The 13,486-nt window shown below is 43.4% G+C and overlaps 1 protein-coding gene across 3 annotated transcripts; it reads right to left on the bottom strand.

The window, feature by feature from the left end:
• Positions 1 to 5,774: 5,774 nt before the first annotated feature.
• LOC132515703 (retinol dehydrogenase 14-like) lies at positions 5,775 to 6,943 on the bottom strand. 3 transcript variants are annotated; one of them, XM_060142058.1, is made up of 2 exons: positions 6,542 to 6,943; positions 5,775 to 6,504 (listed from the first exon to the last, which is right to left on the bottom strand). In XM_060142058.1, exons 1-2 carry the CDS (start codon positions 6,923 to 6,925, stop codon positions 5,887 to 5,889), a joined length of 1,002 nt encoding a protein of 333 aa, XP_059998041.1. In that variant the 5' UTR covers positions 6,926 to 6,943; the 3' UTR covers positions 5,775 to 5,886. The 3 variants fall into 3 exon arrangements, with proteins under 3 accessions (XP_059998041.1, XP_059998042.1, XP_059998043.1); XM_060142059.1 differs by having other exon boundaries at positions 6,563 to 6,943; XM_060142060.1 differs by having other exon boundaries at positions 6,360 to 6,532; positions 6,563 to 6,943.
• Positions 6,944 to 13,486: the final 6,543 nt, after the last annotated feature.

Genomic DNA, 13,486 nt, shown 5'->3' with positions numbered 1-13,486 from the left:
CCAGGGGCTGTGTTTTATACAGAACTTTTGTTTTTTTTTTGGCTGTGTTGGGTCTTCCTTGCTGCGCAGGAGCTTTCTCTAGTTGTGGCGAGCAGGGGCTACTCTTCGTTGCGGTGCATGGGCTTCTCATTGCGGTGGCTTCTCTTGTTGCAGAGCATGGGCTCTAGGCGTGCGGGCTTCGGTAGCTGCAGCACACGGGCTCGGTAGTTGTGGCGCACAGGCTTAGTTGCTCCGCGGCATGTGGGATCTTCCCGGAACAGGGCTCGAATCCGTGTCCACTGCATTTGCAGGTGAATTCTCAACCACTGCGCCACCAGGGAGGTCCCTATACAGAACTTCTTTGTACAGCTTACAGACTTTGGCAAGTTCATTTACCCTAAAAAATGGGGGAGGGGGATACTTACTTTTTGCTAAAGTAAATAATGGAATGGAACCTGAAGTCTACAGATGTAGAAGCATCAGTGAAAGGCAATTGAATTCTAATATCTGTTTACCTCCGAGCAGTGTTGTGAGAATAATTAATGTTTACACAGGACTTTGAGATGTTCAGCTGAAAGGGGCTTTAAAAGAGCTCAAATGATGATGATGATCCCTGGGACTCTTTCAAAGCCTCGTACCAAATTTCATAGCACCCCTCAGGTTTTCTCAGGCTGGGAAGAGGGTCCAGGGCTACTCCTCTGATAGCGGCTAAGAGGTGACTTCCCAACAGCGCTTGGGGTTTTCAAGGAACACAAACTTTAAGACTGGATGTGTTGAAAATCTCAACATAACAAACTCTTGGCTTCCTGAGCAAAACTGAAACTGGAATGCTCCTTTTCACCCTCCCACAGGGATGTTGGACTCTAGAGCTGGTTCTATGCTTCACTTCTGATATCATCCCCTTTGTTGTTATCACTCTCAGTGATGACAGGACTGTGCCTGCAGGTACCTGGATTAGAACCTCCATATTTGTGTTATTACAGTTCAAAGGCATTTTTGGTCTGAGTATATATATATATATATATATATATATATATATATATATATATATATCTGAGTTCTGCTCTTCCGCAAGCATCCTCTCTCTCTCTCTGTGTCTCTCTCTCTCTCTCTCTCTCTCTCTCATAGAATATCTCAAGAGGTCTCTTGTTTACCAACTGAAAATCTGTTTGTGACCCAAGCTAGAGAATGTTGCATCAACATCTCAACGCAGGTTTTCTCTAGCCCTCATTTTCCTTGATAAGAACTTTCCTCTCTCTTTTTTCTTTGCTTTATTCCTGCATCCTTGTTTAGGCTGACTTAGCTTGGTACCACTTCGGTTTATGGTTAATAATTCATTCACCATAAAAAAATATTTTCTCTGAATGCGTAACTATGACTGCCTATTATAGATGAAAAGAAAAGAGCTCCATTTCTTTTACAGGCCCAGGCAGATGTGGATACAGTTATAATTAAACAGTAAATCAAAACAAGATACTGTCAGAGCATGCCTCAGATGTGTTGGGAGAAGTCAAATGTCCTCACCTGCCAGCAGGAAAGAAAGAAAGAAGGAAAAAAAAAAAAAGAATAGCCCAGTCACGCTTGACCAGACAGGGTTTATACCTGGTATGATCATAAAGCCACTCCTGGCCTGTATTTCCAGGAATAAAAAATCCAGTGTACAAAGAGCCAGGGTCATGTCCCACACCAGATGGTTATTCCTTTCTTAGCAGCAAGATCAGGTCAAACCATTTCCTGGTTGGCAAGGGGCAACTTTGGTTAAATTAATGCATGAGATTAGAGGTCCTCAGGCTGCTATGACTCGTGTGCCAAGAAAGTCTGCAATTTAATTAAAACAACAATAACAAAAATCACATAAAAAGACTCCACTCCAGACCCTAAATTAGAAGGTGTTGGTTCTGAACCTGGATCTGCCATCAGGTAACCAAGATCTCAGGGCTACTTCCTCTGGCCTCGAAGGCTCATTGTTGACATTTGCCCTTGCACAAGGACATCAATGTGGGTGGCCCTTGATTCCTGACTCAGACTTTAGGAAAACAAACAAATAAGCAGTGGAGGAGGCCTGGATTCTCAGTCTCTTAACTGCCCTTTGAGCCCAATTCAGGATATGCTTCTGTGAAAGAAGCATCTCTCTCATGGTCTAATGTAAATGAATGATAACTTAATGATGCTTCCTCCCTACATTACTGTTATGGGAAAATGTTTCCTGAGGTGTACACAACCGACTTATTACTTTTGGTACACAAATCTCCCAGTAAGTTGATGACTGTCCTCATCATAGGATCTGATTCTGGAAGAAACCTTACAGATAATATAGTCCGAACTCTAATTTTACTATGCCTTCTTTTAGACTGCTCCAAGGTAAAGGGATCAAAGGATTTGCCACAGTTACAGAGCCACAGTCTGTAACGTGTCCTCTAAGTGTGGTTCCCAACAATCTGGCAGCCACAGCATCGCCTGGGAACTTACTAGAAATGCAAATTCTCAGGCCTCACCCCAGACCTACAGAATGGGAAACCCTAGGGATGGGGCCCAGCAATCTGTTTTAACAACCTGACCTGACGGTGCTGAAGTATGAGAACCACTGGTCTATAGGAAAAACATATATTTATAGAGGCAGAAAATTGGGGTGGGGAGGGACGCTTTATTGTCCGCCTTGAGAGTGCTTAATATTTGTATAAATAGCCATTTTTCTCCGTCCTTTGCAACTCAGTTTCTTCGTGTGAAAATTTAAGATTACCTTATTTTGCTCTATTAACCAAGAGAGGGCTGAGTACGTAATGGAAGAGCATTCTCTTTCTACCCGTCTTTCGTCTCATGATGGAGCCAAGATTCTGCTCAGAGAGAGGCGCTCCTGCCAGTACCAGCCCAGGAGGCTGCTAGGCAAAGAGCTTTCCTGTATGATTCAGAAGCAGCCTGGGAAAGTTGAGGGAAGAAATCTGCAGGAGGACCGCCTGGTTAGGAAACACCTGGTAGAGAAGTCCACATATGATCAGAGGGGCTGAGGGCCTGGGGCCTCGCAAAGAAAGGACAAACGTCTCCAGTAACCTTCCATGGGCTGTTATCAGAATAAATGATGGTAAGGTGGGGTGTGCCCAAAGGGCTCTGAGTTGTCAAAGAAAGGCATAGTATAAGGACTATTCATAGCGACCTGTATTTATTTATTACATGTGGGTGACATTTTCCTATTTATCTTTCTGCCTTGACAAATCCATCTGAGAATTCTTTTTTTTTTGGCTGCGCCACGTGGCTTACAGGATCTTAGTTCCCCGACCAGGGATTGAACCCGGGCCCCCAGCAGTGGAAGCGGAGAGTCCTAACCACTGGACTACCAGCGAATTCCCCAACTGGGACTTCTTGAGGAAGTCCATTACTTGGACTTCATAACCCTGCCACCGGGTACCTAGTGAAGTCATTCAACACTGACCATGTGTGGAGACGAGTTAATTGCTTATTGAACTTGTGGCAGTATAGGCTAATGGTTTGGCATGGGAATCAGACTGCTTGTCTTCTGCGTTAACTAGAGAGGTGGAGAGTTGTTTAAACTCTTTGTGGGGGGACTTCCCTTTGTGGGGGGACTTCCCTGGTGGTCCAGTGGTTAAGAATCCGCCTTCCAATGAAGGGGACGCGGGTTCGATCCCTAGTCGGGGAACTAAGATCCCACATGCCTCCGGACAACTAAGCCCGCGTGCTGCAACTACTGAGCTCACGTGTCACAACTAGAGAGAAGACCGCGTGCCGCAACGAAGAGCCTGCATGCTGCAACAAAAGATCCCGCATGCCGCATGGAAGATCCCGCGTGCCACACCTAAGACCGGATGCAGCCAAATAAATAAATATTAAACAAAACAAAACACTTCTTTGTGCCCCAGGATTTCTGCAGAAAAAAAGAAATCAGTAACAATAGCATCTACCTAGTGAGACTTAAAAGAGATAATCCATATTAGTGCCTGGTATGAAAGCGTGAGTAAAATCAAAGTCCTCTGCTTGCGCCTGCGTCTTTGGTTCTGCCATTCTACTCTTCGGAGCCTCCCTGGGCCTCGCCCCCATCCGTCGCAGAGGTTGCCTGCGCCGCCTCCTTCTCCAGAGTGCGCCTCAAACGCCGCTCCTCCCAGAGCCCCTCTCGATCCCCCATCAGGCACACAGCACTGCGTTTTTATACTTTTATCATATTCATCACATTTTCCCTCGGATTTTATAATGTACCAGGGACCTCAGCTTACTTGTTCTGTTTCATTTTCTATATCCCTCTGACGTGCCGAGTGAGAGGCGTCCTAGACTGAGCATATTGATGTTACGAGGTTTTCCTGTCACAAGGACTCAAAACCCCAGTTCAGGTTGGCTTACAAAGTAGAAGGACTTTCTTGCTCATGAAACTGCAGATTCCTGAGGAAATACATTCAGGCTTCATGGGTGGTTCTATCAGGGCTCAGGCTCTGTGTCCTGGGATTCCCTCAGCTCTGGTTTCTGAGGTGTCATCTCTGTTCTCAGTACAGCCAGTAGCAACAGGTTGGGCTACAGACTTCTCAGTTCAAGTCTAGGGGGGGAGAATGCATTTCCCTAAACAGCAAATGGAAGTCTTTAACTTCATTCTGGCGAGGCCAGTTTACATCAGGTACTCATCCCTCAACCCGTAAGGGATAACTGAGGTAAGGGGGTGGGATCACCCTGGTTAGTCAGAGCCTGGCCGGGAATGAGGGGGTGTCCAACTCCTCCCAAACTCCCACAGCTCCACAGTGGGGATGCTGAAGACAAGTTTGGGGTTTTTGAAGAAGGGAAGGATGCTGGGAAGGAAACCCTTTATTACCCACTGGAGTACACAATCCATACAGATTAAATAAAAGAGTGTGGAATAAATAGCAGTGTAATTTTTTATGACACTCATCTGCTAGTCTTTACAATATTTTTGTCAGGCAGTTTCTGAGTAGCTCTTTTTTTTTAAAAAAATAAATTTTAATTAATTAATTAATTTATGGCTGTGTTGGGTCTTTGTTGCTGTGCACGGGCTTTCTCTAGTTGCGGTGAGCGGGGGCTACTCTTCATTGCAGTGTGCCGGCTTCTCACTGCGGTGGCTTCTCTTGTTGCGGAGCACGGGCTCTAGGAGTGTGGGCTTCAGTAGCTGTGGCACACAGGCTCAGTAGTTGTGGCTCATGGGCTCTAGAGTGCAGGCTCAGTAGTTGTGGCGCACGGGCTTAGTTGCTCCGTGGCATGTGGGATCTTCCCGGACCAGGGCTCGAACCCGCGTCCCCTGCATTGGCAGGCGGATTCTTTTTTTTTTTTTTTTTTTGCATCAGTAAATTTATTCCAAGTAAGAATTGTGCATTTCACACCATGCATATTATTTCCCCACAAAAGCCAGTATTATCATTAAAACACTTAACACTTTAAACATACCATAAAACTCAAAGATATTTGAAAAACTTCTCAACGTATCTATTTCAAGTCCCTGAATTCTTTAATATTTGTAATCCATGCTTGTTCAATTATAATTTTAAAATATATTATAACCATATCACTCATAATAATCATTGATATGCTTATTATATATATTTAAAACATCTTTTCTGAAATTTTATGTTCTCCAAAAAATAACTTTTTAGTAACTTCAAAATATCTCTATGTACCTCTTAGCAGTACTATGGTAAAACCAAAATTGCATCTTCCAGTAGCAAGTGCCCAAGCCACACCATTCCTGATCAAAGATAGAGCTGACATCCAGGGAATTCCCTGGCGGTCCAGTGGTTAGGACTCCACGCTTCCACTGCTGGGAGCCCCGGTTAGATCCCTGGTTGGGGAATTAAGATCCCGCAAGCCACATGGAGTAGTCAAAAAAAAAAAAAAAAAAAAAACCTAAAACGACAGAGCTGACATCCAGTCTTACAAACAGCTCTCTTCCACTCCTTGTTCCTATTTTAATATGCCAACCATTACTTCACTGACATCCCAGAGTTTTCCTGCAACAGATTCATCCATAGCTTTGGGCAATAGTTCTTCCTCTTTACAGTCCCCAAAGTACTTTCCTGACACACCTTCTACCTCAGGGGAAGAGGCTAAATAAATCGAAGTCTGGGCACCTTCTAGCGGAGTTTTGAAAAAAGCCCATGTCACCAAATTGAAAAGTGGTTTGACTAACAGTGGGATGTGTATGTGCCTCCCCAGGTTGGTCCGCACCATGCCAGGGTGTAACACATTGACAGTGACATTTGTGCCTTCTAAGCGGCGGGCTAGTTCTCTGGTAAAAAGGATGTTAGCCAGTTTGCTCCGACTATAACAGAAGCTTTTATTATAGTTTTGTTCACTGTTCAAGTCTTCAAAGTTGATGTCTCCGTATTTATAAAGTTTGGAGGTAACTACCACAATCCTGCTGGGAGCTGAACTTTTAAGGAGTCCAAGGAGAAGATTGGTGAGTAGAAAGTGCCCCAGATGGTTCACTCCAAACTGCATCTCAAACCCATCTTCAGTTTTCATATACGGGCACTGGAAGATGCCTGCATTGTTGATCAAAACATCCAGTCTAGGCTCTTCCTTTGCAAAGCTGAGTGTTTAGTAGTTGCTGGAGCACCTCCTGACAGAAGGAGCGCACGGAGCGCAGCGAGGCGAGGTCCAACTCCTTGACGACGAGCTCGCCGGCCCCGCTGGAGTCAGGCCCCAATTCGGGGCCCCCAGCCTGGCATATCTCGCGGCGGAGCTGAACCGCCGCCTCCTCGGCGCGTGTGCGGTCCCGGCAGCCCATGATCACTCGCGCCCCCAAGCGCAGCAGCTCGGCGGCTGTGGCGCGGCCCAGGCCGCTGTTCGCACCCGTGATCAGCACTGTCTTCCCGTGCATGAGGCCGGAGTCCCCGCCTCGGTGCAGCCGCTTGACGCTGGGCCCCACGAACCTCCGGGCCGCCAGCCACAGGGCCCCACCCAGTGCGGCCAGTAACGCCGCCACCGTAGCCACTGCCATGGCCGCCCGGGCCCAGGGCCCACCTGGCAGGCGGATTCTTAACCACTGCGCCACCAGGGAAGCCCCTGAGTAGCTATTTAGATTACATTGAAGTGCAGTAACAAAAATCTTTGGCCTTGGAACATTTAGAACTCAACATACCTTCTCAAAGCCCATTTCTATATCTTTTATTTATTCAACTTATTTATTTATTTTTGGCTGCTTTGGGTCTTCGTTGCTGTGCGCGGGCTTTCTCTAGTTGCGGCGAGCAGGGCTACTCTTCGTTGCGGTGCACGGGCTTCTCCTTCCAGTGGCTTCTCTTGTTGCGGAGCACGGGCTCTAGGAGCTTGGGCTTCAGTAGTTGCAGCACGTGGGCTCAGGAGTTGTGGCACATGGGCTCAGTAGTTGTGGCTCCTGGGCTCTAGAGCGCAGGCCCAGTAGTTGTGGTGCACGGGCTTAGTTGCTCCACGGCATGTGGGATCTTCCCGGACCAGGGCTCGAACCTGTGTCCCCTGCATTGGCAGGTAGATTCTTAACCACTGCACCACCAGGGAAGCTCCTATATCTTTTATTTCATTTCATCTTTTAAAGCTCAGAATTGGATTAAACATATCCTCATTATTCAAGCAAGTCTCTCTTTTATTTAGTTATGTTTATTCATGTAACACGTACCCATAAACCCACCCCCAAGAGACACATGGTTTCCTGTACCTCAAGGAACCTGTCATCCTGAATCCTGTGTTCTCATTTATTTGCTTGTCTTTTCATATCATTTTATTTCATCTCTATGTATTCCTACAAAGTACATTTTTATTCTGGTCTTTTCTGGCTATATAAAAAGGGTCATAATAAATGTAATTTTTTGGAATTTACTTTTTTCACTTCATATATTGCTGAGATTCAACCATATTGTTACATGAAGCTGTAGTTCATTTGTTGTAACTGCTGAATCACATTCCACTGTGGGAATAAAATAGAGCTTTTCCATCTATTCTCCTTTTGATTGGCATTTGAGTTGCTATGGAGTTTTTTTGTTACAGTGAAGAGCAGATAGGATACTTGTGAAAGAAGATCAGCAAGGAGAAACTTATGCTGTAGATAGCAAAAACTATTGTGAAGCTATAGTAATGAAAGCAGTATAGTGCTAGCCCAGGGATAGAAAAATTGACCAACGGAATAGAATGAGATGGTATGAAATTTTTCTGTGTCAGAGGTGGCATTTAAGACTAGTGGGGAAAGGAGAGACTACTCAATAAATGGAGTTGGATAAAATTATTATCCATATGAAAAAGGATGAAGTCGAATCCCTACCTCAGACTATAAGTAAAAATTAACATTAACTGGATTAAAATCCTACGTACAAAAAAACACATAAAAACTCTAATTAGAAAATGCAGGTGAATCTTTTAGAACTTGGAGTTGGAAAAGACTTCTTAAGACACAAAAAGCATTTAACGAAAAAGGAAAAACTGATAAATTTGACTACATTCAAAGAACATTTGTTTGCCTATAGATTTTAGGCAAACAATCTCCAGGACTAAAGATTATTCTGCTGTTTTAAACCCCACCCCCATGATAAACATTTTATAATTTGAGATTAGATGTGAATATAAATAAAATTGCAGCTGACTTCACAGTCTTAAAGAGACCCATTGTTTCCTCCAAATTGCAATAGTCTTACTGTAGCCAAATCACCCTCTTCACTGGATGTGGCTCTACTTAACCAGGTGTTCGCCTCTTGCTTCCTGATTGCTCTCTCACTCCCACTTGGAATATAAACATCAGAGTCTTTACAGGCTGGAAATAGTGTTGGGAGAAAAAGGTTAAAATCTTCTGTATTAAAACAAATGGGAGGGCTTCCCTGGTGGTGCAGTGGTTGAGAGTCTGCCTGCCGATGCAGGGGACATAGGTTCGTGCCCTGGTCTGGGAAGATCCCACATGCTGCGGAGTGGCTGGGCCCGTGAGCCATGGCCGCTGGGCCTGCGCATCCGGAGCCTGTGCTCCACAACGGGAGAGGCCACAACAGTGAGAGGCCCGCATACTGCAAAAACAAAACAAAACAAAACAAAGAAACAAATGGGATATTATGCCTACCCCAATGTAAAAATTTGAAATTCCTAAAAATAAAGTTTCCAAAGAAGGTAATAAAAATTAATAAACATTCCTTCCTCAAGAAATTAAAGATGATACAAACAGATGGAGAGATATACCATGTTCTTGGATTGGAAGAATCAGCACTGTGAAAATGATTCTACTACCCAAAGCAATCTACAGATTCAATGCAATCCCTATCAAACTACCACTGGCATTTTTCACAGAACTAGAACAAAAAATTTCACAATTTGTATAGAAACACAAAAGACCCCGAGTAGCCAAAGGAATCTTGCGAAAGAAAAACAGAACTGGAGGAATCAGGCTCCCTGACTTCAGACTATACTACAAAGCTACAGTAATCAAGACAGTATGGTACTGGCACAAAAACAGAAATATAGATCAATGGAACAGGATAGAAAGCCCAGAGATAAACCCACGCACATATGGTCACCTTATCTTTGATAAAGGAAGCAAGAATATACAGTGGAGAAAAGACAGCCTCTTCAATAAGTGGTGCTGGGAAAACTGGACAGCTACATGTAAAAGAATGAAATTAGAACATTCCCTAACACCATACACAAAAATAAACTCAAAATGGGTTACAGACCTAAATGTAAGGCCAGACACTTTCAAACTCTTAGAGGAAAACATAGGCAGAACACTCTGACATAAATCACAGCAAGATCCTTTTTGACCCACCTCCTAGAGAAATGGAAATAAAAACAAAAATAAACAAATGGGACCTAATGAAACTTAAAAGCTTTTGCACAGCAAAGGAAACCATAAACAAGACTAAAAGACAACCCTCAGAATGGGAGAAAATATTTGCAAATGAAGCAACTGACAAAGGATTAATCTCCAAAATTTACAAGCAGCTTATGCAGCTCAATATCAAAAAAACAAACAACCCAATTCAGAAATGGGCAGAAGACCTAAATAGACATTTATCCAAAGAAGATACACAGATTGCCAACAAACACATGAAAGAATGCTCAACATCATTAATCATTAGAGAAATGCAAATCAAAACTACAATGTGATATCATCTCACACTGGTCAGAATGGCCATCATCGAAAAATCTACAAACAATAAATGCTGGAGAGGGTGTGGAGAAAAGGGAACCCTCTTGCACTGTTGGTGGGAATGTAAATTGATACAGCCACTATGGAGAACAGTATGGAGGTTCCTTAAAAAACTAAAAATAGAACTACCATATGACCCAGCAATCCCACTACTGGGCATATACCCTGAGAAAACCATAATTCAAAAACAGTCATGTACCACAATGTTCATTGCAGCCGTATTTACAATAGCCAGGACATGGAAGCAACCTAAGTGTCCATCAAGAGATGAATGGATAAAGAAGATGTGGTACATATATACAATGGAATATTACTCAGCCATAAAAAGAAACGAAACTGAGTTATTTGTAGTGAAGTGGATGGACCTAGAGTCTGTCTGAGTGAAGTAAGTCAGAAAGAGAAAAACAAATACTGTATGCTAAAACTTACATATGGAATCTAAAAAACAAACAAAATAAATGGTCATGAAGAACCTAGGGGCGAGACAGGAATAAAGACGCATACCTACCTGAGAATGGGCTTGAGGATACGGGGACAAGCTGGGACAAAGTGAGAGAGTGGCATGGACATATATGCACTACCAAACATAAAATAGCTAGCTAGTGGGAAGCAACCTAGCACAGCGAGATCAGCTCAGTGCTTTGTGACCGCCTGGAGGGGTGGGATAGGGAGTGTGGGAGGGAGGGAGACGCAGGATGGAGGAGATATGGGGATGTATGTATATGTATGGCTGATTCACTTTGTTATAAAGCAGAAACTAACACACCATTGTAAAGCAATTATACTCCAATAAAGGTGTTAAAACAAAAACATTCCTTCCTCAAATATTTGTTGAGCACCAACTATCTTTCAGACACTGTGCTTGAAGCTACAAGTACAAAAACAAATAAGATGCAGCCCTGTTCTTAGGGAGACTACAGTGTGTCAGGGAAGACAAGGAGTTGATAGGGCAACAAGAGTCCTTGGCGCTGTTAGAATTGTCATAGGGTCCAGTAGGGCACCAGGGAAGGGCACCTTTTCCATCCCACCAGAAAAGGCAGGGAATGTTGAGGAAAGGTAGGCATAGGAGAAGCTTGAAAGAGGCAATTGAACAAAAACGTGTAGGTGTGAATAATAAGGTAAATATAGAGAAACATAAGTAGCCAGCATGGCTGAAGCATAGAGTCCAGTGGGGAAGGTTAGATGAGAGCATGATGCAGCATTAGGCAGAGGCCAGTGGGTGCTTGAACTTTTGCCTAGAAGCCCCAGGGTGCCACTGAAGAGTTTTGAACAGGGAGTGACATCATTAAATTTGGTTTCAGGGAGATCACTCTGGAGTGTGGGTGGAGGGACTGAGGATGGTGGCCGAGAGCCCACCCAGGCCAGAGACCATGACAGCTGAAACAAGGTGTTAGCATCAGGGGAAGAGGGGCTGGGAGAGGTGTGAAGGATTTGGACATTGATTTGATTTCAAAGAAAAGGTAGTGGTATTTCCAGGAAGCCACTTTTACCCTAAAATAAGTCCTAGATAGTGTCAAAATTATAGCACCTCTTGCCTCATGGACAGCAAACAGCAATTTCAATGCACAGACAAGGTATATATCCAACATTACAACAATCACACAAAGGAATGTAACTCAGGGTAACAGGTTCAGGCCTAACGTCTTTATGTATATCTGTATTGCATGAATATGCTAGGCATCCAGCCCTTTTCATTGGGGTTTTCTATTTACGCAGATGTATTCGGTTGGCCAAAAGTTTCCTTCGTTTTTTGTATATTTATTTATTTATTTTTGGCTGCGTTGCATTCTCGTTGCTGCGTGCGGGATTTCTCTAGTTGTGGCTAGCGAGGGCTACTCTTCGTTGCAGTGCGCGGGCTTCTCATTGCAGTGGCTTCTCTTGTTGCGGAGCACGGGCTCAGTAGTTGTGGTGCACGGGCTTAGTTGCTCTGCGGCATGTGGGATCTTCCTGGACCAAGGCTTGAACCCGTGTCCCCTGCATTGGCAGGCAGATTCTTAACCACTGCGCCACCAGGGAAGTCCCTCCTTCAGTTTTTAAGTAAAAATAAAAGACATATTTTTCATTTCACCAACAACTTTATTGAACAACGTATTCACCCTTTTGTTCCACTACTTCTGCCATTTTTCAGGCAACTTCATAATTCCATCTTCCCAAAACTTTTTATCTTTTTGAGCAAAGAACTGTTCCAGGTGCCTTTTCAATATTCCAGGGAATTGAAATTTTTTCCATTAAGTGAATTCTGTAAAGACTGAAATAAATGGAAATCCGAAGGTGCAATGTCTGGTGAATACAATGGATGAATCAGGACTTCCCAGCCAAGCTGTAACAGTTTTTTCGTGGTCAGCAAAAAAACATGCGGTCTTGCGTTATCCTGATGGAAGATTATGTTTTCTGTTGACTAATTCTGGACGCTTTTTGTCGAGTGCTGCTTTCAGTTGGTCTAATTGGGAGCAGTACTTGTTGGAATTAATCGATTGGTTTTCCAGAAGGAGCTCATAATAGAGGACTCCCTTCCAATCCCAGCATATATACAACATCACTTTCTTTAGCTGAAGACCGGCCTTTGGTGTGATTGGTGGTGGTTCATTTCACTTGCCCCACTATCTCTTCCGTTCCGCATTGTTGTACAGTATCCACTTTTCATCCCCCATCACAATTTGTTTTAAAAACGGAACGTTTTCATTATGTTTTAGTAGAGAATTGCATGCGGAAATATGGTCAAGAAGGGTTTTTTTCCTCTTAACTTATGTGGAACCCAAACATCAAAGCAATAAACATAGCCAAGTGCGTGCAAATGATTTTCAACGGTTGATTTGGATATTTTACGTATGTCGGCTATCTCCCATGTGGTATAACATTGATTGTTCTCAATTTGATCGCTATCAACTTCAACTGGTCTACCTGACCGTGGAGCATTGTCCAGCCAGAAGTCTCTAGCACGAAACTTCACAAACCGCTTTTGACACGTTCAATCAGTCACAGCACCTTCTCTGTACACTGCACAAATCTTTTTTTGTGTTTCGGTTGCATTTTTGTTCTTGAAATAATACAGCATAATAAGTCAAAAATGTTGCTTTTTTCCTTCCACCTTCAATATTAAAATGGCTACACAAAAATTCACCAATTTTGATTTTTTTTTTAAATGCAAAAATTGTCTTGAATGAAGACAACTAACTGCTACTAGAGCCATCTTACAGAGAAAAAAACAAACGAACTTTTTGGTCAACACAATATGATGCAAACACACAAGCATTTTCCAGATTCATGCAGATACTAACAGAATATCATTATGAATTCATAACACAGACATTGACAGGCTGCACACGGAGCCCAGATATGTAAAACGAAAGGCAAAGAAAAGGAATCTGGCAAGAAGTGCATTGAAGATAAAGACACAACAGAAAC

Source organism: Lagenorhynchus albirostris, chromosome 2 (genome assembly GCF_949774975.1).
Source record: "Lagenorhynchus albirostris chromosome 2, mLagAlb1.1, whole genome shotgun sequence".
NCBI classification, from domain to species: domain Eukaryota; kingdom Metazoa; phylum Chordata; class Mammalia; order Artiodactyla; family Delphinidae; genus Lagenorhynchus; species Lagenorhynchus albirostris.
Note: the sequence above shows the minus strand (reverse complement) of the source record. Positions and strands in the feature narration are given on the sequence as shown.

What these genes read in the sequence shown, in the direction of transcription:
- LOC132515703 (XM_060142058.1), bottom strand. Translation starts at nt 6,925, where the DNA reads ATGGCAGTGGCTACGGTGGCGGCGTTACTGGCCGCACTGGGTGGGGCC. An exon ending in TGCGCTCCTTCTGTCAGGAG is followed by an intron (nt 6,505 to 6,541) that starts GTGCTCCAGCAA and finishes AGCTTTGCAAAG; the next exon opens with GAAGAGCCTAGACTGGATGT.